We start from the raw sequence: 23500 nt of genomic DNA on the forward strand, positions 1-23500 counted from the left end.
CGCACACAAATGTGTTTGTCTCAATTACTAAATTTGTGCATTGATAAGGTATGATATGGTGATTTAGGCGAGGAGAGGGGGGTCGATGGCGCTTTTCTTCAGCCCACGCAAGTACTCAATGCCATTCGAAATTCGAATCTGAAAAAACTTACATACCGACCGAGACAGTCCAAACAGTTGTTGGAATTTTCAGGGAGCAAATCCTTTAGAAATACAGTGGTACAAAGGTCAAAGGTAAATATTCATAACCGCGTGACCCTCACATCTTCCGGTGCGCCTGTCTTGATACTGAAGAAGTAATAAGAAATTCACCGGCATCGGAGAAGTAATTTGCGATTTCTAAAACGTCATTTCAGCAATGTATTTGGCCAGAGGAAAAGAGAATTGGGAGCGGTTTATGGCTATTTAGTAAACTTTATCCAAAATGTTGTTCTTCCATATCGTCCGAAGTCGAAGATCTTGGTTGATTAGCGGGCCGCCTCGTTGAGAACCTCACCTCACTGTAAGCCCGCCCGTCGGCCCGTCCGCGAAGTGTGCCCTCGTTCGTTGTGTTGTGTGGCTTGAAACCGTCACCATCACCGTCACCGTCCGGAAGGAGACCACCTTATTTACGAACCTATCTATCAATTAATTTTTATTATTCTGACGTATTTAGTGATTGTTTTGTTGAGTTTTTCGTGGAAACGCCAGTTGCGATGCGATCCTCCCGTTGATAAGCTCTACCGAAGCTGTCACCATCTTCATGCGACTACCCTCCCCTACTTACTTGGATAGCCGACGAAGACAGGTACTTATAAAATCAGATTTCTCATCGCAGTGCGTTTCATTTATCAATGGAATTTCCCTTTTCTGCGTGTTTTCTGAGTTTTGCTGCACTGAAGCAACTGGGAGCTTCGTCCATCGTGTGTTTTTGAACAACGCTCTTACTCCTAATCTCACAGACAAGTAGGATCTACTGGGAAGAATCTTCGTATCCATTGATTATTCTTATCACCAGTATTGCCTAATCATTTCCTGTTCTCATTAAACAATTGTTTTCTACGTTGACCTTAGTTTTCTCTCATGATTCTTGATGTCTACGTGCGGTTTAAGGCACTTGATTTCAGTTCATAATTTCATCTGATGTTTGTGTTTTAGTTTTGAGGTTAAATGGCAGTCCATGAACATTTTCCTCAGAGTCCTAGTGCACTGTACAAACACGAAATTCAGTCTTAGTACCTCCCAGTTACTTATTTCTAGCCCCCCATCCATTTCTGTGATAAGCTTGCTTTGTTTTGCCTTTGCATTTTTCTTTGAATATGCACTCGCTAAAATCTTTGAAACTGCAAATGGTAAATGTGTTTGGTAGGTACGTAGCAACAGAAGTTCCCTGCGTCAACTATTCATGGTAATAGAAGGAAATGTACCTGCACTTCATTTTATTTGATGTCTCTACTGCCTCGCTGAAAGAATCGAATAGTTTAGATTATGTCTAACAGTAAATATTCGCCAAAAATTCATGAAAGTAACTCTACATGAGCAATTGGTATCAGTGTAGGTAATTGAATAGTATGCACTCATCCATGTCACTCTGTAGCGACACTTTTGGTATGCTGTCTTGTCATGCACTAAAGAAATCATACGTTTTTTTAAACAATGAATTATCCACCGTTGTGGTCATCTTAGTGTATAGATAGTTTATGCAAGTGCTCATTCTGGCAGTATAAGTGTTTCCAAATTTTTGCTCACAACTATTTTTTACGAAGAAAACTGGACAACTCTTCTCATCAACCTTTTTAAAATCAATCTTGGCGCAATCAAAAGAAGTTGCCCCAATTTTCTATCCCTATTGCTGCTAGGATTTATTGGAGAAAACAAATAAGTTTGGAAATCTCCTACATTGCAAATTAAAAAATTTACCTACTTTTGGGGTTTTATCACCCCCTGATATTCTGTCATCGACCACTGTAAATTAATTCCTAGAGTTCTTAGTTCAGTTTTAAACTGTACGTCAAACAAAGTAAAAAACAAGTTAGGTAAAAGTCACCCAAAATTTCTGATAATTATTTGATCATCAGGTGAGCACTAGGCGAAAATATTTTTTTCATTATTCAGAAGAACACCCATTCAGGAACATTTTCTCCTCCAGGTGTGTAGCAAATGTTTCAAATAAATCTTGAACATGGTGGGGGAAAAGCAACATGCTAATTTTAATAGCATTGTTACACCAAGACCCTGGGACAAGGCATCTTAACGTTCAATTCTTAATCTTAAAGAAAATTTAAAAATCTTGATCCTTCTTTTTTACTTTTTCCTTAATATCTCCTCTTTTCTGTGCCTACAATATATTTATGTTATTTCCTCCTGTTCCTCAGGATCCATGGATTTCGGAGTGGAAAGTCAAGCTATGGGTTCTCTTTCATCTCTCTTCGGTCTTCATGGTTAATCATCGGATCTTCTTATCTGGAAAGTAGACTGTGTCCCTGTATTTGGTCTGCCTCTCCATCCTCTTCTCTGACATGAGTAACTCGGATGAGAAGAAGGATGACAAAACTGCAGTTGACACCATCAGTCAAGATTCAACAAGTACAGATAATGACAGTGTCAATACTAGCTTAATTGAAAAAATACTTTGTGAAATGAAAAATGAGTTTAATCGCTCAGGTGAGAATATCACTTCTCCCTCTGAAACTCCAACAAAAGGACGATCAAATAGCTGTGATAAAAGAAACACCAAAGAATCTGGTCGAAAATCAGTTTCCAAAAGTACTCGTTCGAAAAGCTCCTCTGAGTCTACCGCTGAAACTAGTAAATCCTTCAGCTCAAAAAGCCACAGCGGTGACCTAGGAAATTCTCCTAGCAGACTTGGAGCTGACGGTGACCCTCAAACAGCCGAAGTAGAAGAAAGTAATACAAAAGAACTTTTAGGTAATGATAAACTCCCTAGTGATTCTATTAAAAGTAAAAAGTCAAACGTAGCCAACAAAAAAGGTGTGAAAATGAAGTCAGTTTCAGATGTCCCCAAAAGTACGCGCCTAAAAAATTCTCAAGAGAAGAAAGCTAGTTCATCTGCCACTAAAAATGATGATGAATCTGTAGAGTCAGAAGTGGATGAAAAAATCGCATCTTCCTCTGAATCTTTAACCATTTCTGCAAGTCCAAGAAAACCTGAAAGAAAATGCAGTTTGAATGCACCAAACTGTGATGAAATAAAATTAGATCCAGAATCCTCCGACAAAAATGACAGTCCTTTTAACCCTATCATCTCTACGCTTAATAATATAAAAATAGAAAAAGAGCCTGAAAGCTCCTCTACATCTGAGCTAATGGAAGTAGAAAAAGAGCTAGATAGCTCCTCTGAACTCAAGAATTCCATGGTAGAAAAACAGCTAGACAGCCCCTCCTCTATGCTGGAGAGTGAAATTTTAGGACAAGAACCCAAAGAAATATCTCCATCTGAAGGCATTACAGTGGAATCTAATCCTGAAAATTCTGTCACCCTCGAGGATATAACTGTAGAAAGAGACTGTAAAATTTCCCCCATCATGAGTAATGAAATACCTGAAGGATTAAATGTTGGTGAGAAACCAAGCGACAGTTGTTCTGATACACCACCAAGTGAAATAGAACCAGCAGAGGTTCCAGCCCCAATTTCTACTAGTAGTAATGAAAATAATATCTCAATTTCAAGTTTAGAATCATCGTCAAATCAAGCTTGTGATCTCAAAAATGATGATTCCAGTGCCTTTGTGCCGGAAGATGCTCAAAATATTGACCTAGGCTCTAAAGAATCTGAAGTAAAATCTCCCAACATTGGGAGTACAGACAAAGATGATAGTAATTTGGAAAATAACTGCACTGAAAGCTCAGAAATTTCAGAGGAAAGTAAATTATTAAACTCTAGTGCTGAGTGTGATCTTGGCACCAAATTGGGCAATCAAGAAGCAACCGAAGACACACAAGTGGACAAAGAGTCCACCTTGATTGATAAATCGTTTAGTAATAATGAGACGAGTTCTTCTATATCATTAACCCCTGTAAGTATCAAGCTTGAAAAGGAAGAAGAGAATCTTCCCAAAGCAACTCATGAGAATTCTCAATCCACCGAATTTTACAACTGTGATGTTTCTACTCAACGCACTTCCCAACCGACAAACGAGTCGACACCTCGGATCATTCTTACTTTGAAGACAACGGAGGAACGAAAGAAAGGTCTTTCAAGTCCCCCAAAAGCTGAATCAACTACCAAGAGGAAAGAAGTTCAATACTCTGTATCTGTTAAAGAGGAAATCCTTGAAAACCCCGAAGAGCCCTCTAACTGTAACGAAGAAGCTGAAGAAGGAAGGAGTAGACGAATCTTCCGAAACAGAGAAACTGTCAAAACAGAAAAACTTGAAAACGATAGTAGTATCAAGCGATCATCGAGACGCACTTCTAAAGAGTTCTCTTTTGAATCAGTATTACAAACTGCTATTGCTAGAAAAGAAAAATCTTTTGGGACCTTGAACGGTGTTGATGAGCGAATCAAGCGAGGCCGTTTCAGCACCGTTGACTTGAGACAGAGTCCTAGGATCTCAAAGTCCAAAGCCAATAAAACATCACCAGAAGGAAAAAGCGGAGATTCAAACATTCATGTTCCAGATGAGCTTAAGCCTGTCGTAGTCTGTGATTTATTCCCTCAAAACAGTAATAAAACTAGTTATCAGGTGAGTGAGGTCCCCCAAATTATAGCTGATTCCAAAGAAGCAGATAATGCGCCATCAGTTCCAGAAAAAGTGAATGATGAGGATGAGGAAACAGCTGAAGTCAGCATTAAAACAGAATCAAATTCAAAGTCGGAGATGGATTCAATTAGCAGTAATGGTAGTGGAAGAAATAGAAAAAGAAAACGATATTTTCGTGGATTTCGATATACTCTTAAAAGCGGTGTTGCCAAACTTGTTGCCAGGCCAAAGAAAGCAAGAAGTGATGGCATGCCAGATCAGCAGAAAGACTCAGCGCCATCTGATAGTGTTTCACCTAATGAGTCTCTCAAAGCCGAGCCTTGTGGTGAGTTTCTCTTTTATGTTTCTCTCATTATACTTGTCTCATTACACCATCTCAGCAATACCTAGCCAGGTGTGTGAAAAGCTCTTTGGAGCAAATAAGTATTAGTTGCAATTCCAACTTAAAAATTTGCTTATTCTTGAAAAATTTCCTCACTCTGCATAAAGGTTCAAAGTACGCTTGGAGCTAAAAAATTCCTTAACTCAGTGAGCTTTTAGGGCTTGTGCGGTCAAGCATTTTCTGCATCCCTGCTCTCAACTCAGCTACACATGTAGCACAGTGCTATGGAAATATTGAAATAAAAATGAAATTAAATTGCAATTTTTTCACCATGAAATTGCAATATTTTTATATCATTTGGTCAACAAATGAAAATTTTGAACAAGCACTAAAGTAAGTTTCATGTAATGAAAGGATCAGCAATTTGCAATGCAGAGAAATATTGCAATTTATTTCAATTTTATTGCACTAAGAGGAGCCCTCTCCATCAATAGATAGGCAACTTACACCACGCCCTGATGCAGTCTTGATAATTTTACCAAGCAATTGCAGTTTGTGCTATTTGGGTATAATATTTGATGCTAGCGGTCACAAAGCAATCTTTTATGCATTTTGTATCTTTAAATGAAATTATTACTCAATTATGTAACAATTTATGATCGCACATTATGCATGAAATAAATATGATTGCTTATGAATACTGAATTATTTAGTTATTTGTGAAAGAGCTGACAGTTGTTAATGAAAGGCTGAAAATATTGAGGGGGAGGGGGGCACATTGCTGTGTGAAAAAAATCAACTTTCATAGCACCTTTGATCTTAATATTTCTTACACCCTGTTTGGCTTTTCTTCTCTCATCAGGATTTAAAGAAATAAAAAACATCCTTCAAGTACAAAATATTGCTCCTCTCAGTTTTATTTTATTGCATTACTTTGTAGATTCTGTCTGTGAAAGCTCATTGTCAGTGACATCATTGGATTCAAGCTCAAGTTCAGTGTCCAAACGAAAATATCCTTGTGATCCAAGAGAAGATGAAGTCAACGGTAAGTTTGTTTTCAGACACTACGCATGTTTATAATAAGATTATTACATTTGTTGAACAAAGCTGCTATCAGACGTCTGAGTTGCATGTAGAGAACGAAATATTGTGAATTTTCAGTCATCGGAAATTTCAGAAATACGGGAACACCTAAGTAATCTGAAGTTAAAGATGTTTCAGCTTTAAAATGAGTAGTCAAGTAATCATAGAAATAGAGAAGAATTTCTACGGCCTCACATGATGGGGAAGATTTCATTGGTTAGTATTTGTCTGACTTTGTCATAATCTTGCTTTGCTTCTGGTGAACTTCATACGCAGAGAAAGTTAAGCTTAGCCATGCAAAGTTTCAAGAGAATTTGCACTGTTACCTTTTATCTCATTCTCTCTCTGAGATCATGAAACTTCATCAAATACCTAATTGTTATTTTTTGTTTGTTTGTTAGGTGTTGAAAAGGTTCGAAGAATGGATGTGCCCTCACCAAGTACAGCGGAAGGTTCTGATATTGCTGCCATTCCAGAGTCATCTGCTATTTCAATTGGGGTAAGAATCAATAACAATGCCTTGGGTCTTGATTGTTAAGCCTCTTACTGAAGATTTCTCCATTCTTGTAATGTGAAGAAATCTTATCAATAGCATTTGAAGCAGTTTGAACTTGAAGGCACAAAACTCCACTCAAATTGCAGTCAGGAAAAAAGCATACTGTTAAAGAACACCTTTCTTTTACCAAAGTTGTAGCTTCTAAAGAGTTAAAAGTAGAGAGACTTTAGTTTCTGATTCAGAAAAAGCACTGGGAGACTTGTTACAAGCTGAATGGTTCATCTTCGGTCATAGCTATCTATCCGCACAAATCATTGGTGGAAACATTCATCAATCAACCCACGGTCCTTCCTGGCCTTAATCAGTTCTCCCATTAAAACCTCACTGAAAAATTGCTGGCATGGAAATGTTTTTATTAGTATTGTGAATTAGTACCCATATAAAATGTATTTATATATTTTCATAACAGTAGATATGTAGAACCCTCATCTTAATGGCTCATGGTGTAATTTATTTTGACCAAATGCGTAAGGACAATGGAACTCCCAAACAACGCATCTTGGTTCGCAACATTGCAGAATTTCTGTCATAATTACCTTGTTTTTTAAATGGAAAACTATTCAACAGCAAATCTTTAACGCTGTTGTGATTTTTCTTCCTTGTGCAAAGAAAATTCTGTAAAAACATAAAAGTATGATGTTGACTTCTCCTCCTAAAAACAATGGTATTGAAGCAGGAATTTTAAAACACAGCAACCAAGGTACATGGTTTAGGAGTTTCACTGTGAAAGGTTCTTGCAGTTTCTTAAATAAGTTCAGCAGAGTTTGGTAGCAAGAAAATTTTCAAGGGATTCTAACGTGGAAAGCTTGCGCTGTAATTTTCTGTTTTTTGCGCATATTTCCTACGCAACTCTTAAAATGTTCCATGCAGTCTGCTCCCTCCTGTTGGGCCTATAAAAGCATACATATGGCAAAATACATTCCTAATAACGAAAATGTCCTTTGCATTCGATTAAAGAAAAAATTTAACAAACCAAGAGTAGAGTAACTTTATGGCTGTAAATACCTATATTGTTTGACCAATACTTTTAATTTTTTCTAGCCATCAGAAAGTTTTTTTTGCTGGTAAAGCTGGTAAAATTCTTCAAATTCAACCAACTTCATTAATATTTCATAATAGTCATTTTCTAATTTTTTGTAGATAATCAGCCTTAGTATAGTAATGAGAAACCAAAATTCAAGAGGAACCTAATGGAGACAAGCGAATTTATTTTTCTGAGGAAAATAATTTCTCTCAGAGTAGTATTTTGTTCGATGAAACAACTCTGAACATTTAGTAACAACCGTATTTTGTTCGGATGTTTTTTATGTTAAGGGGCGTGGCCTATTTTTATTCGTTTATTTATTTTGCTTTATTTGGCAACGTTTTTGGAACATTGTTTCAAAACAATTGGAACGTCCTCGAAGCTTGTTACGTCTGTTGTGTATATTTGTTAACAAGATGTCCAACCTCACTTCTAGCTGCTTTGCTCTCATTGGTTGTGAAGAAGTGACGCAAATAACACAAAATCGGTAACAGGAAACAATTGTTGCAGCGAACAAAATACATCTAGTGTCATAATGTTAGAGCTAAAGCTGTTTTTTTTTTTCCAAAACTGATCTCTAAAAATCATAGGTCTTCTCTCTTTTCAGACCCACAACACATACTGTTTAAGGAGCAACTTTTCTCAATTCAAACCTGTTATCCTGTTTTTCTTGTTCTTTTTTAAGGGCGGAACAGCTGCAATTTGTCTGTGTCAAGTGAATGAAAGAGTATTTGTAAGTCCAAAAGTAGCAGAAGAAGCTAAAGAAATATATTGTCAAGCAATTGATTCTCTTGATTCCCAAAAAATTGGATGCTGCAACGTTGTGGATAAAGAAAATAAAGAAGCTGTCATGTTGAGACCAAGCGTGCGTGTTCCGTATCAGTTACTGTGCACCGTTCATTTTCAGCGTTTGATTCGACATAATTGTTGTCCAGGTTGTGGACTCTTCTGCACTCAGGTTTGTAGTCTGTATATCTATTGTTGAATATTGTCCAAACATTTTTGAAGTGAATTGAAAAATAGGACATCGGCATCGTATCACAAAAGACATTCCAAAATGGTCGGCTGCCACCTTTCTTTTTCAGACTGCTTTCATTGTTGTCGAGTTTAGACTTTGACTGGAGGTGGCTACCGCTACTCATGACATGTCTCAGAATCTATAATGTTGTTTAAAAAATTGAGCAAAAATGAAGCTCTGCAATGTTTTATTTGAAATTGATGCTCCAAGATTATTTTGACCTGTAGATCTGAAGGAATTTAAAGGATAAAAATAGACAGGGTTGATAGAAATTTAGTCCTCATCGATACCTAATTCTCTTTGACTTCTTCCTTTTGGTATTTTCAGCTAAAAAATAAATAATGTCAAGTATTAATTCTGCTCAGTTCCCAATACACCGTGCTAAATACCTAATACAGTGTTTTACTCTCAGCATTGAAAACTTTTAAGCAGTGTATCACGATTGCATTATATCAGTGAACATTTTAATTTAAAAAATTGACATGGTTTCTTGATTGATAAAGTAACCATGACTTGAACAATCAAATGTTGTATCTGGAATAATGTTATAGCACAAGGTGACGGTATTTGCATTTCGCTAATCTGTTTATTATTTTTACCAAACATACTCTGTATACTTTGCTAACTAAAACCATTTGATTCAAAATATTTTACCATCAAATCAAACTTTTTGATGATTTGAATTTCAGCTAATTTTTTCTCAATCTTTTTTTTAAAATTGTGTGAAACTCTTCATTTCGAAATATTTAAAAAATGTACTTATCTTAACTATCAAGGATAGGTAATAAGATCAGAGACATTTCTAAACTCCCCTACTCTTTCTTCTACCGTTGCAAAGCAAAAAAATTCCTGATGGTATGCAAGATAAGTTTTAAGAAAAAAATTTCTGCAGGTAAAAGTTTCCATAGTATGATTGCCTCAATAATCCACAAAAACATAAATGCCTTATTTTTGGACAAAAATTGTAACACTACGCTAATTATCCTATTATATTATATTTTCATCATGTTATTGTCGGCAAACTTTTAATGCAATATTTTTGTGTTCGTTTTAGGGGAGGTTTGTTCAGTGTGAATCATTCCATCAGTATCATCGTGAGTGTGAATTGATGCTGGACGGCAAGCCAACATGCCCCCATTGTGGACAAGATTCGCCAAAAAGCGATGTTCTCCTCTCCTTAGGAGAACATAAAAATCCTGTTTTCTTCCCTTTTCAAAAGCCACCTAAAGTTGTGTAAGTTATTTAATTGTAATTCACTATATATATTTGTGTATTGTATGGAGTTTTCCCCATCAGAGCATTGCAAACCATACAGGGGGTCCATATGTGTTTCGCAGCCCATTTTCCAAGGCTTAAAATCTTTGAGGAGTCCCCGCTTAGCCAAATTATCACAAGTCAAACAAGCATTATATTCTTATTTGCATCAGCAAATGAAGGGGTTTAAGTTTCCATACAAAGTCCACTTAAATCAAGGAAAATGTATGCACTCAATTTATTTTTTGTCCTTTTCCTCAGAATCACAACTTAACGAATGGAAAAATGGACAAATAATCAGCAAATTTTCATTCATTAACACTTATCAAAATTCATGTAAAATTTTGTCAATGAAACAAATTTTTGTCCCCTGTCCTTGATTAAATAGGGATTGCTCAGCCTGTCCCACCAAACCAAGCGTCATCCAACTTTAAGTTAATTTTCGGCCACCGTCTGCAGTTTTGCAATATTGCCCAGGATCACATTGGTGTACTTATTAATCAAGAGATTATTTTAACGGTCTAGCAACAACTTGTGAGGCCCTGATTGGATGTTTAAAACATCTTCCTCATCAACAGACAAGGCAAACTGTAAATGAGATTTGCAACCCTTGACCAATCACCATTTCTTTTACTTTTCTTATTTAAACTGGTCTTATTTTTCTCTCTTTTCAATTTTCTTTTTGCTAAGCACATATTGAAAAATAGATTCCTGTCATAACACAGTAGATACACTTTCAACTACAGTAAGACCTTGATTTATCAGATTTCAAGGGACTGGAAGCCGATTCCGTTAAATCATGATCCGATAATATTTTACAAACCTGCGCCAAGAAAATGTTCAGAATCCCATTATGAAGCCACTTCTTAATTTTTGAGAATTTATGATCTGTTACAGTCCTTCAGCAAGGATGTGCATTGGAGATTCCCGCACGCAGTATCAACCTCCACTTGAAGTTCCTCCTCCACCCATTGTGCCAGCTGCCTCATTGGTTCTTCCCAGTGGAACAGAAATTACATCGGAGGGAATGCCACCGTCTCTGGATAAGGACAAGTTAGACGAATTGTTGCATGCTGCTTCTCAGAGTAGTTGTTTAGATGCTAGGTGTGTCTCTGTTTTTTTGTTTTTTTATTTTATCTTTTTTAGTAATTGTTATTTTCTTTTACACTCCACCGTAGCTTTTTGCTGTTCTACTCACATTTTGTGGAATGCATGCGGCAACATCTGAAAATTTTATCTTCTACAAAGGTAGAGACTTTAGCACCAAAAAACTTCAATTTGAAGTAGTGTCACTATTAACTGATCGCTTTCAATAGCAATATACTCAAGGTTGTTCTGCAACTGACACGGAATTATGAGGTTTCTCGTCAAGTTACCCTACAATAGTGTTTTGGTTTGTTCCATTATTCTTTGGCAATTATGCAATTTCCACGTGTCGTTATCATTAGCATCAAATTAACTCGACTGCTTGCAACTTTTCAGGATACTATAGAGTTTTTTAATTGGAAACGCAAGCACCAAATTTTTATCTAAGTTGACAAAAATTGTTCTTGTGAAAAAATTGCTAACAGTAACCAAGGAGGATGACAGATATATCTCTGTATGAGATAATGTCGTGTGGATGAACAAAAATGAATGAAGTGTAAGGTTACTTGGTAAAATATGTCCCCAACTCAAAAGTCGCAGTCAGTCATCTTGAAATTCCAAATCAGTGGTGAAAAGTGTAGGGAACTTTATGTTAGCTGCTTTTAGTTACAGTGTACTGTGCTTGATGTTCCGTTTTATCAAGAGAAGATCACTATCATGCTTTTCTATCGTCTCTCAGAAAAATTTCCTTTTTTTAACAACTATGATTTTTACTTTTTACGTTTCCGTGATCATTTGGGGTTTTTGTTTTGTTTCTAAATTGTTGAACTTTCATAGGAGAGATGTTCACAATTTTTTCATAGATGTAAAATCTTTTGTGAAGCTTTTATGGGTCAACAACATTGCCTCCTACCACAAAAACAACATAACTACTCTTCAGGTGAAAAAAAAAAAACACTATAAAGTGGCCCGAACTGTATGGAACAAGGCGGAGAAATGGTGCTGGGTCTACACCATTTTGCGGGGAAAACAAAGCCAAGAATTTGGAACTGGGAAAATACCAAAAAATTAATTTTGACTGTAATTGTAATTTTTGGAACTTCTTGGCTTTGTTTTCCCCGCAAAATGGTGTGGACCCAGCACCATTTCTCCACCTTGCTACTCTTCAGACAGAGAAGGTTATTCCTAAGAATTTTACCTCTAAACGTCAGAACAGTGGTGTCTTTTTTCAAATTTTTTCAACCCGAGAAATAGGAGATTTTTAATGAAAGCAAAATCCAATGCCTGTATGTGTTTTAAATTTTATTTTGCTTTCTTGCTGTGACAGTCAAATTATGGTTATGTTTGCATTTATTTTTTCAAACCTTTCGTTTTTTCTGAGTGCCCCAAGTTGCTTCTTGATCTCATTTGTTGAGTGGTAAGCAGCACAGTAATATTTATTTAGCTATTTTTGTGCAGTATGAGAAGAATTTTCATGAAAAAAAAAGAGTATCTGGGCCTTAATTCTGTTGTTTCTGTTACTTGTAGTTTTGAGCACCTCTTTAAAAGAGAGAAGGTATTAAGTTTAAATTATCGTTGGTAGGCAACATAATTGAAGCAATGCAATGTAACTGTGATGATTTTTCCATAAAACGGAGATGTTGCATGTTTGTAGCAACACAGGGGTGCCACCGGTTTCGCCTAAAAGAAACTTTCAAGCTCAAGAAAGTGGATGTTGTGATTGAGGCGATACCCCCAACACCTTTGATACCTATGAGTTTTAATACTGATCTCATTTTCTCTAGTTCTTCTGTTCTCAATCAAACTTTTTATCAAAGAATAGAAATGAATACTGTACCAAAATCTCTCCTTTTTTCGATGACTTCTGAATTTCAGGATGCTATTTTTTAGCCCACAGTCTTGTCAACCATGCTAAAAATTCAGCCTTACCTTTGTATGAAAAGTTGGTTTGAACAGAACCCCTTTTGTAGGTTGTCGCCCTCATTACAGCCTCATTTTTACGAGCTTGTTAGAGCTTGGAAGTTGATTGGAGAGAAAATTAGTGATATCATCCTATCTCTTACCAAACATATCAGTCATAGTTGTTAAATTATACTAATATTTATAATTAAATAATTATGATTTTCTATGATCAAATTGAAAACCATTGTTTCAAAGCCATGCTGTCTTCCAATATTCGCTAAGCATCATGTAGTGAGAATAATTAGGCCAAAGTCAAAAAAGGGACCATAAAATCCAGATTCAGGCTAAAAGAAGATTTGATATGGGTTTTTGACTCTGCTATATCATAGTCATGCGGTTAGCCCTTGATTTAACTCATTTGGGAATAGTGATAACATAGTAATATATTACTCGTGAAACTGGCTCGCTGTAAAAATTTTCCATGATGTCCATTACAGGGTCAATGCTCTACCATCAGGCAATAAATAATTAAAACTTGAAATTTTTAATGTATGTTGTAGTGTTCATACTACAGTGTTTAAAGTTCCTATTTCTCAAGAATTATACTTGTTATCAGTGTGATATGAAGTTTATCATTAACTGTGTTTCTCCTTTTTTCCAGAATTACGTACCGAATGCTGTATAATGCAGCAAAGAATGGAGAAACTGAAAAAGTTCTTGCAGCTCTCGGTATGTAGTTGATAATCTTTTTTTGGTTAAAAAGAACTTAAAAATTTCTCTCATGGAACATTCATGTTACAAAACTTTCATGTTTTTTCATTCTTGTGATGGTTGCCCAGTTCCATAAGTACAAGAATCTTTCAAATTTCTCATCAACGTAGTCAAAAGTGGTTTTACTCTCAGCAGGATTTCATCAACTCAAAAATAAACAACCCCCATGAAAAATGCGGTATCCTTTACAGTATGGCTAGAAAAGCTGTAGGTAGCTGTATAAGCACACCGTTACATATAGCTCTTAGAAGTTGACAACTGGTTCCGTCGGACAATCTTGCTTGCGGCCGGATTATTGAAACTATGTCAGCATATAAATCGCATATATATGTGCAATATATCGCAATTTGATGTCTTATCGGACTGATTTAAATTTCAATAATTGGCCCGCTGACGCCCAGGATCTACTCAGTCTGTCGAGATCCTAGTCTTAGGATAGCAAGATCAGGTATTTTTTGTATCCATGCTGCGGTGAATGAAATCCGTCATTATCAATCAAAGAGAGAAATCTCTGTAGATGATGGACAGAGAAACCAGGCGTTTGCACAGATGAGATCATTGTTAAGTAACTTTTAAGTATCAATCATTAAATTCAATGTAACAAATCGTTTTTTTTTTCTTTCTTTCTTTTCTTTTTGTGCAGCCAAATCATTTGCAGATGTTTGTACCCCGGTTAAAAGAAAAAGTTAAGTGAATATATCTTATACTTTTGTAATCCATTTTCATTGTTGTGATAAACAATAAGTGGTATGTTTTCAGGCGCTGGTTTAAACCCCAATCATCAGTTTCGAGAATGGGTGATGGGATCTGCTTTACACGGTGCATGTGTTGGAGGCCACATAGGAATAGTCCACATCCTCGTCCAAGCTGGAGCTCAACTGGACGTTCTAGACCGAGATCAGAATACGCCTTTAATCTTAGCCGCTGGCCACGGTCAAAATGAAGTTGTCAAATACTTGGTCAAAGCTGGGGCCTCTATAACATTCAAAGGAGAGGACGGAATGACAGCCCTCCATCTGGCAGCTAAAGCAGGGAACCTTGAAGCCTGTCATTATCTATTGTCAAGCCCTAAAGTTCCTTCTGATTTTATCAATCTTACAGATGATGGTGGCTGGACTCCACTGGTTTGGGCTGCTGAACACAGTCACACCCACGTCATCAGGTATATTTATCATGCTTTCCTTAAACACACATATCGACGGTAAGTCGGCAATCACATAACTCGTTTGCAGTGTCTGAAAATCTCCGCCTCTATGTTATTTTTTTAAAGGAGAACAAATTGACATCATTCCTTGAAGTTTTTTCAGAATTTTCTTCACACAGAGAAGAAAAATCACCGCAGTTTTAAAGAATTGCCGTTGAGTAGTTTTCCGTTTAAAAAATAAAGTATAACAGGAAGTCTGCGACGTCGCAAACCGAGTTGTGTGATTGCCGACTTACACCATCGAATATACTTTGCCCATGAATTCCCTCTGCTCTGTAATTTTTGTGTTGGTATTTTGGACACCGAGGAAAGTCCTTGAATCTCCTTGAATTTGGAGAGTTTCATTAATGCATTGGATAGGGCTTGTGCAGAACGTCACGATTAGCTAGAAATAGATTAACGATTACTGATAACCTAAACTGTTATGATGAATAAATGTAAATACTGAGCTGTGTACATGTTGCACAAATGCATTTGAAATTCCTGGAATTTTGTCTCAAGCTTTGTGTTCATTTACCATCATGTGGGAGGTATGATCTTTTTTCTCCATCCTTGAAGCTCCTGCCTGTGCAGGTCTCATCCTGTTGGTGATGCTCGAGAAGTCCTTGAGTATATTTGAATTTTTTTATTTTTTCAAACTTCCAAGTCCCCTTCTTAATTTTTCCCTTCTTACGGCTGAATCTATTTTTCGAATTTTTCCTCTCTTATGGACTCACTATTTTTTATCATCGACGTATATGTATAGTAATAGATCTATTTAGCCCTCAGACTATCATTCGAATCCTATGTTCACTTCATTCCATACGACTTTGTTTACTGAGCTATTTGATTTGCAGGTTTTTATTGGAGAAAAATGCTGACTTGCTCATTCGAGATGCAGAGCAAAATATTGCTCTCCATTGGGCCACATACTCAGGCACAACAAGTATAGCTGAGCTTTTATTGAATTATGGCTCGGAGATAAATTGTACAAATATACACGGTGATACTCCCTTGTAAGTAATCCTTTGAATTACTTGTCTGTCAGTTATGTCTTTAATGTTAATTGTAAGCCTTTCATTTTGAAAAGACTCAAGTCTAGAAATTAGTGAAATCTTGGTTCTCTTCATCCACTTTGATCTCTAGTTACGTACAGACTGAAATCTTTCAAAAATGAAAGGTCATTGCCTTCATTCTTCCCACTCATGTTTGCCCTCTCAATATTTTCTGCATCCACTATTTATTGAATAGAAATATCTCCAATGATATTAAACGCAGAAACTCTGCAAATTGGTAGTTTTTTTTATTTCTGAATAATCTACAAGATTAAAAAATTACAGCGTGGTTCTGCAGAACTCGTATTTTATTTATTCATTTTCATGTATAAAGTAATTTTTTTGAGGTTAAAATTTTGTAAACTTTACTTCGTCTATTCTTTTCTCACACATTTTATCTCTTTTCAGACACATTGCAGCTAGAAGAAATCACTATGACTGTGTGATTTTACTGTTGGCCCGAGGTGCTCTGACAAACATAAAAAATAAAGCAGGCTATTCAGTACTCGAGTCATGCCTGGTTCAGCCGAGCAATACTCATAAAGCTTTACAACTTAATGCAAAATTGCAAGAACTCACCTCCAAAGTGAGCGAGAGAACTCAAGTTATTTTAACCACGTAAGTGCTATCTCTATTTGTCAGTTAATTTTAAGGAATGAAAAGGCTATCTATAGTTAAGACAAACTTCCCATGCTAGTTTTACTGAGACAAAATTTCCCATTTAAGCGGGATCCGGTAACGTAAGTTTCAATGTTTTTTGCCCGAAACTCAAAAAATAATGGGTTTTACCCAGCCGACAGGTCATTTTGTATCAGGCACAAATGACTATGCCCCACCCCCTATACTCATGCAGGAACCAAGTATATCTTTCGATACTTTACGCTACTCACTGATGCACTGCACTGCAGGACGAGAAAAAGAGGTGTGGAATGATAGGAGGGGGAAAACGTGGGAGTGTGTTTGTGTGGTCTTGCCGCAGATCGGAGAGGAGGGGGGGGATCGGGCAACAGGCCGCGTGCGCAGATAGGGCAGCGTCTGCATTTTTTGCATAATGTAAACACAATAGCCAATCAGATCGGTATTTCCATTATCTTGATTCTTTTGAATAATTACTGACGATACAACAGCGTAAGTTTTGATACTCTGTGCAGCATTTTGGGGAAAATCCCCTTACATCGGTTTCGTACCGAAAATGTGTCATAATGTAAGCGGGTTCTGTTATGAGCAGATCCAATGCACCCGGGGTTTTTTTACATTGTTCTTTTGGGCGAAAAAATGGGGCCGCGCGCAACTTCTGATAAAAACGAGTTTTCGTTACAAGCATACGACGATATAAGCGAGTTTTACTGTAATAGTATTAAAATATTTCTGTGGAAGGGTGCTTTTGTGATTTTTTTTGTCAGCATATACCATTGGCTGTAATACCAAGGCCGTTTTTTTTTTTTTCATGTATTTTATACCTTGTTAAGAATCAAGTGTTAAAATATTAGCGCAAAGAATGTGCCAAGATTCTGACCCAAATAGCATTTTTCAATGTAAAAGTTGCAAAAAGTTGAAACAATATTGGTATTAGTTGCAACTTTCGGTCAAATTTTGGTTGATAAGTGCCGATTTTCGGCGATCTCATCGGAAGACAAAGTTGCTACCTGCTGAGATTGCAAAATTTCTGCACCAAAGTTGTTTAAAATCTAAAGATAGGCAACCAGCAATACTTTGAAGTTGAAACATGTTTCAACTTCAAAGTTGCAAGTTGTTGCAACCTCTACTACTTGGGGGTGATTCGAGAAATTAAAAAGAAAAGTACCAGAACTTAGGCCCTCTCAAGGTATCTGACTTAAGTTAATGTGAGTGACTAATGTGGAATCTGAAAGTTTGTAGCTGAGCAGTAAAAGATAGATAGTAATTTTTTCTGTAGAAGGATCAGTACGTTTATTGTTCTTGGATATATTTTTTCTCATTAGTGAATTGAAAGTCAACTAATGTAAGTCTTCAAGTAGATTTCCAAGTCAATCAGCTTGAATATGCTTTTCTTGGTTTTGGGTGAGACTTTTTTCTCTCATTTTGTTGAGTACTTAATTTAAATTTTTTTTGCAGTGACATTACCCGAGGGCATGAAACAAATCCAATTCAGTGCACTAATGGAGTGGACGATGAAACAGAGCCGACAGATTATGTTTATGTGACTGAAAATTGTTTTACCTCAAATATTAGTGTTGTACGTACAATAACCTCTTTACAGGTGAGTAAATGCCACAGACAAAAGGTTTCATTTTTTTTCTGCCTCTAAAATTTTTGACGAGGGTAAACTCCTTCTGTCGGCCTACCAATATTTTAAATTAATTATACTCGGAGGATGGAAGGTAATTCTGTACTTAATTCATGGGTGGTTGCTTATTCAGTCTTGGGTTGCTGGAACCTTTCACCATTAGGTTGATCAACCTTACGAAGCTCAGCCTGCCTCTTCCCATATATTCCCTTGATGTGCTCCAACAATATTTTCCTAAGCACTGTAGGCCTCTTCCGCATATCGTTTTTTTCAGTGTGTTAATATAATATATAAACAACAGCTCGTATAAATTGATTTTCTCCTTAGTAGTCTCAAAAAATTAATCGCTTTTTACTCTTTCAAAATAGCTGTAATTCTGAAGGATCCTAAATGTTCCTGTGCTACTCAACTCACTCATTGTTTTTTGTATTTTTCAGTCTTGTACGTGTACTGATTGTTCAACTGGTGACTGCGCCTGTGGAAAAATTAGTTTTCAGTGTTGGTATGACAAAGATGGCAGACTAACTCCTGAATTCAATTATACAGGTATGTCTCAAAATTATCTTTTCCCCTTTTCAGATTTTAGGTTTTTACATACTTGGCAAAGTTCCCCAGAAATTCCCTGCGGTACCTCTGCTGAAAAGCCAGGCAAGGCTCATTCACAAACACGAGAGGATTTATTCAATTAAGCTGCAAGCATTGTCAATTATCTACGTTCCAGAACTTTCCTCTCTTCCTTTTTGCGGGCTCAGTACATCTGGCCTCTTTTTCAGAATATTTGACTCATTTTCAACCATCAGGACCGATCCTATCACAAGTTTGATGAAATGGCGAAGCTTGACAAATCGCAATGAAATGTTAGACTAGTGAAGCTAGTATCCTTGCTACGTTCATGATTGGAGACGGGCAAACCCACATACCAGACATTGCGTATGCTAACCCAATGCTCATAAAATTTCATGAAGTTTTAAAAATATTCGAGACTTTTTTTTGTCAACCAACTAACTGCCTTTTCATTGAAAACATATCGCATAAAATATCCAAAACCTGAAAAATGGCTGTAAGTATGCGTTGTAATTGTGTAATATCGCCAAATTTGCTTGAATAAACTTTGATTGAATCAACAGAATTTTTAGCGGTTTTTGTTTTAATGTTGACCAGAAAATAGAGACAATTTTGGCCATCCCACCGAAAGTCCTTAAATGGTAGTTTTACTTCATATTGGTTTCTCAACAACCAAGCTTCCTGTCTCATCTTATTTTATTAAAATACAGGAAAAGCAATTGTTTCTAATTTAACTTACTCGTGCTCTTCTGTAATATCAAATGATGATGTGCAAGAATATTTTTAAGTTTTTCTCAGTAAAAACAAAACTGTAAAAAACTGCGGCACCATCAATATGTCATTATTGGACCTTTCAATCAACCAAACACTTTCATCAGGCTCAGTTTTTGTTACCTCCCAATGAATGAATACATACTGCTTTTTTGTATGTATGCATCATACACAGTTAAGAAATGGAACAAAAAGGAACAACTACGGGGCACTATATTTTACACACACTAATATAAAAAATTCAAAAATGATAAGTCTTTGTCAGTCAGTTTCCAATCCAAATTGTCAATCATTTTCCTTTATCATCTCGATAAGCCAAGTTCTAACTGATGTTTCTATGCCTTGAAAATTATCAACTGTTTAATCACTCTAAATGCATATTTTTGTTTTTTCAGACCCTCCTATGTTATTCGAATGTAATCAAGCATGCAAGTGTAACAAGGTTCTTTGCACCAACAGAGTTGTCCAGAAAGGAATCACTGGCCGGTTTCAACTCTTCAGGACCAAAGATAATAAAGGATGGGGTGTCATAACACTCAATTTAATACCTAAGGGAACTTATGTTTGCGAGTAAGTCCTTTCTGCCCTAGATGCAGTATCTCTCACGTTCTATTTCCTGTCACTTACGAATTCCCTTGAATATCTGCTCTCCTACAATTGAGGAGTTAGTCACAGAAGCAAGATAGCGAGTTTTTAATTGGTCGAGAATAACCTGGATAAGTCAAGAAATTTATTCAAATGTGGAAAGTTTGAGTTTCTGTGTCAAAACTTAACATTTTGTCCTCTAGCCAGAACTTGCATTTATGCTCTCCGCTAGAAAAAATTGAGACTCATGAAAGAAAAAAGTTCTTCTTTAACATTCCTGCAAAGTCAAGGGAACATCAGAAAATTTAAAGTTGGAAAAACTTTAGAAAGTCAGAAATTGTGGAAATGCAAGAAAGCTTGTGACTTTGTGAAAGGTCTTTGGTTTTATACAGGCCCTCTTGCAGAGAATGACTTTTTGAATCCCTTGTATTCTAGAAGACATTGGCACTAAATTGTATCCCCCAACACTGAAAATTTAGCAAAACTCGCAAATTTTAATGGAGGCAAAATGACCATTGTTCCGACCTAGTCTATCGAATTTTCATACCTGACCTCTATTTAATTTCTTTAGTTTCTCTCATTTTCTATGAATCCACAAGTTCATGTATAATACATTCCTCTGTTGCTCTCAATTTATAAGCATGAAATAATTGGTAAATAAAGATGAAGGAAAAAACTTCAAGAAAAAGGGAAAGTCTAGGTCAAATGATTTGGACAGTGTGTTTCTCGCCTCAGCTGTTTGCCAATAACAGGGCTTAAAGCACACAGCAATCTTGTTGTGGTGCAAAAGTTGGTAGTTTCCTACCTTCAGGTGATCTACCTTGAGTTTCAATTACCTTATTTTGCTGGGTTTGTTTATTTTCAACTCATTTTGCAGGGGAAATGTGTGCATGTTTTGTGGGTGATGACAGTATTTAATCTGGTAAATTTGTTTATGACCAATTGGACCGCGTTTAACAGAAAGGAACCAAGCCACATCGGCTGTTGCCACATTTAAATGAAGTATTTAATTCTCTACAAGAGAACGTTTGTGCAAATATTTTTGAAAATTTTAGGGGAACAGCCTTGTAACATGCAGAAAATTCACCGAAATTTTCAAACAAATCCGCTTCGCTGTTTTCATGTAATAAATTAAATTGCCCAGCTAAATTTGGCAATAGCTGATGTGGCTTGGTTCCTTTCTGCTTAACGCAATTGAAGAATGCATCTCATTTTCTCTTGGGATAGAGGCTTCCGAAGTTTTGTATGGAGTTTTTCATGCATAATTTATTTGCTGCCTTACTGTGGTAGCCAAGAGTGAAGTTGAAGTAGAGGAAAGTTTTCTTTTGAACTTCAAGGCCTTTACATAGTTCATGTAAATTTCTAAAAATTGAAGAAAAATTTTCAGCGATCCATGGAACGTTAAAAAATCTTTGATCTTGCTCTCTTTAAAATGCCTCGAAAAGTCCTTGAAAGTAACCACTAATCTCGCCTTTCAGATACATCGGAGAAATTATATCTGACTTTGAGGCAGACACTCGTGAAGATGACTCCTATTTATTTGATCTTGATAATAGAGTAAGTAGTCGCTTTTTTACGTTTTTTGTGTCATGTTTTTACTTATAAAGCCAATCTTATTTCAATAACATGTTTTAGGCTAAAAAGCCTTCTTATATGTAAATTAGACTTTAGAATAAATCATCATGAAAGTAGAATTTTGAAGAGAGTTGTATTTTTATTAGCCAAATTTTTGCAATTGAATACGGTTGACAGTGCTCACTTGTGTTGCAACAGCAAAAATTCCTTGTAGTCACTACTTTAGATGTATCTTGTTGGTAGCAGTTTGCATCATTAGGTCCAAGGTGAATTGAAGAAAGAGAGAGTGAATAAGTCGTCCAAAAAAATTAAACAACAGTAACCTGCCTTCAGCATTTTTGTCTCTAAATTAGCAGCTTCGTGTATAAAATGTGCATGTATTCACAAGAGTGCTGAAAGTTCCTCAGTGTACGCTTTCACTAGCAAAACGCACATTTTCAAAGCAATTTTGACAAAAAATCAGCGTGGTTGAAGTAAATTTTACCAAAGTTAAGTGCAATTGACGTAATTTTCAAAAAAAAAAAAAAATCAGTGCGATTGAAGTAAATCTGACAAACACCCAACTCTGTTGAAGTAGTTTTAACAAAAAATCAACAAGGCTACTGCGCCGAATTGTGCACCGTGTTTTACAGTGTACCCCCCCCCCCCCCCCCCCCCGTTCACCCGCAGAATTCAGATTGCCAGTGTATTCAGTTGAATAACGAGATCATATCCAATCATGGTTGTTAGCTTTTTAAAGGACCTAATTCAAAATCGGTCATCTTCAACCTCGGCCTGATCTTCAAGATATTTTCAGGGTTGATAAAGGATCACTTCCCGAGTCCTAAACACTGACTAATTTTGGAATCTTAAAATCAGGTGGGGAAGGGGAGAGAATCAAAATTGAAACTTTAAACTGGCATACCTCGTGAACAGTTTGTTGTAGAGAGGTGATCTTGGACCCAAAATTTAGAAAAATTCATCAGCCTTCAGGTGACTTTTACGAAATTGGTCCAATTTGAAAATTGAATTTTTTGTTGCCCTGTTGTTTTAACTTCAACTTTTCAATTTTTCACATTTTTAGCTGTGGCGTTGAGGAGATCGCACCAAAAATTAACAAAACTATTTTCTTATTAAAGTAGACCGTTGGAGCTTTAAAATAAGCACAAGTTCATCCTGGGGAAAGTATTTGAAGCGGAGTAATGATTTTTCAAAGTTGACGCGGTGCGTCGAGACCTGGTATGTTCCGAGTCCCAAGATCACCCATGCTCCCAAACCGACCATGAGTTGCTAGGTTTTGCACTTTAATACCTCTCTAGGTCATTCCTAGACAAAATTATACATAAAAACGACAAGATCAGGATTCAGATTTGGGCACAGTATAACACTTAAAAGCAGATGCTCAGTCTTCACAGTGGTAGTCGATGCGTAAAAAACCTTTTCTTCTCTTGATGGCATTGAAATGAAACTCGTTCTTTGTTTTAGGATGATGAGACTTATTGCATAGATGCTCGGCGCTACGGAAATATCGCACGATTCATCAACCACAGCTGTGTTCCAAACTTGCAACCTGTCAGAGTTTTTATCGGACACCAAGATCTACGATTTCCAAGAATTGCATTCTTTGCCAACCGAGATATTCAACCGTACGAGGAATTAGGGTGAGTTCAATTTTTTAATATTATGGTTTTTTTTTCTCTTTTTTTTCTACCTATTTTAATGGTATTTCATGTCTCTTCTTCTCAGTACTACCTAAAATTATCCAGAATTACCATTACCTAGAATTATCCAGCTTACCTAAGC

At 36.4% G+C, this 23500-nt stretch overlaps 1 protein-coding gene across 2 annotated transcripts in view; it reads left to right on the forward strand.

The window, feature by feature from the left end:
- Positions 1–208: 208 nt before the first annotated feature.
- Positions 209–23500, forward strand: part of G9a (histone-lysine N-methyltransferase G9a) — a 29731-nt gene continuing 6439 nt past the window's right edge. The window contains exons 1-16 of one of the 2 annotated variants that reach the window (XM_019047490.2): positions 209–787; positions 2355–5028; positions 5966–6070; positions 6510–6607; positions 8374–8646; positions 9761–9939; positions 10858–11064; positions 13610–13677; positions 14479–14881; positions 15760–15918; positions 16366–16575; positions 18052–18196; positions 18661–18769; positions 19954–20128; positions 21622–21700; positions 23183–23358. In XM_019047490.2, the coding sequence (XP_018903035.2) occupies positions 2499–5028; positions 5966–6070; positions 6510–6607; positions 8374–8646; positions 9761–9939; positions 10858–11064; positions 13610–13677; positions 14479–14881; positions 15760–15918; positions 16366–16575; positions 18052–18196; positions 18661–18769; positions 19954–20128; positions 21622–21700; positions 23183–23358 (4916 nt within the window). In that variant the 5' untranslated portion in view covers positions 209–787; positions 2355–2498. Of the gene's footprint in view, positions 788–809; positions 1349–2354; positions 5029–5965; positions 6071–6509; positions 6608–8373; positions 8647–9760; positions 9940–10857; positions 11065–13609; positions 13678–14478; positions 14882–15759; positions 15919–16365; positions 16576–18051; positions 18197–18660; positions 18770–19953; positions 20129–21621; positions 21701–23182; positions 23359–23500 lie in introns of those variants that run through there. The other variant, XM_019047491.2, reaches the window with a different exon arrangement.

This window comes from Bemisia tabaci, chromosome 4 (assembly GCF_918797505.1).
Source record: "Bemisia tabaci chromosome 4, PGI_BMITA_v3".
Lineage (NCBI taxonomy): Eukaryota > Metazoa > Arthropoda > Insecta > Hemiptera > Aleyrodidae > Bemisia > Bemisia tabaci.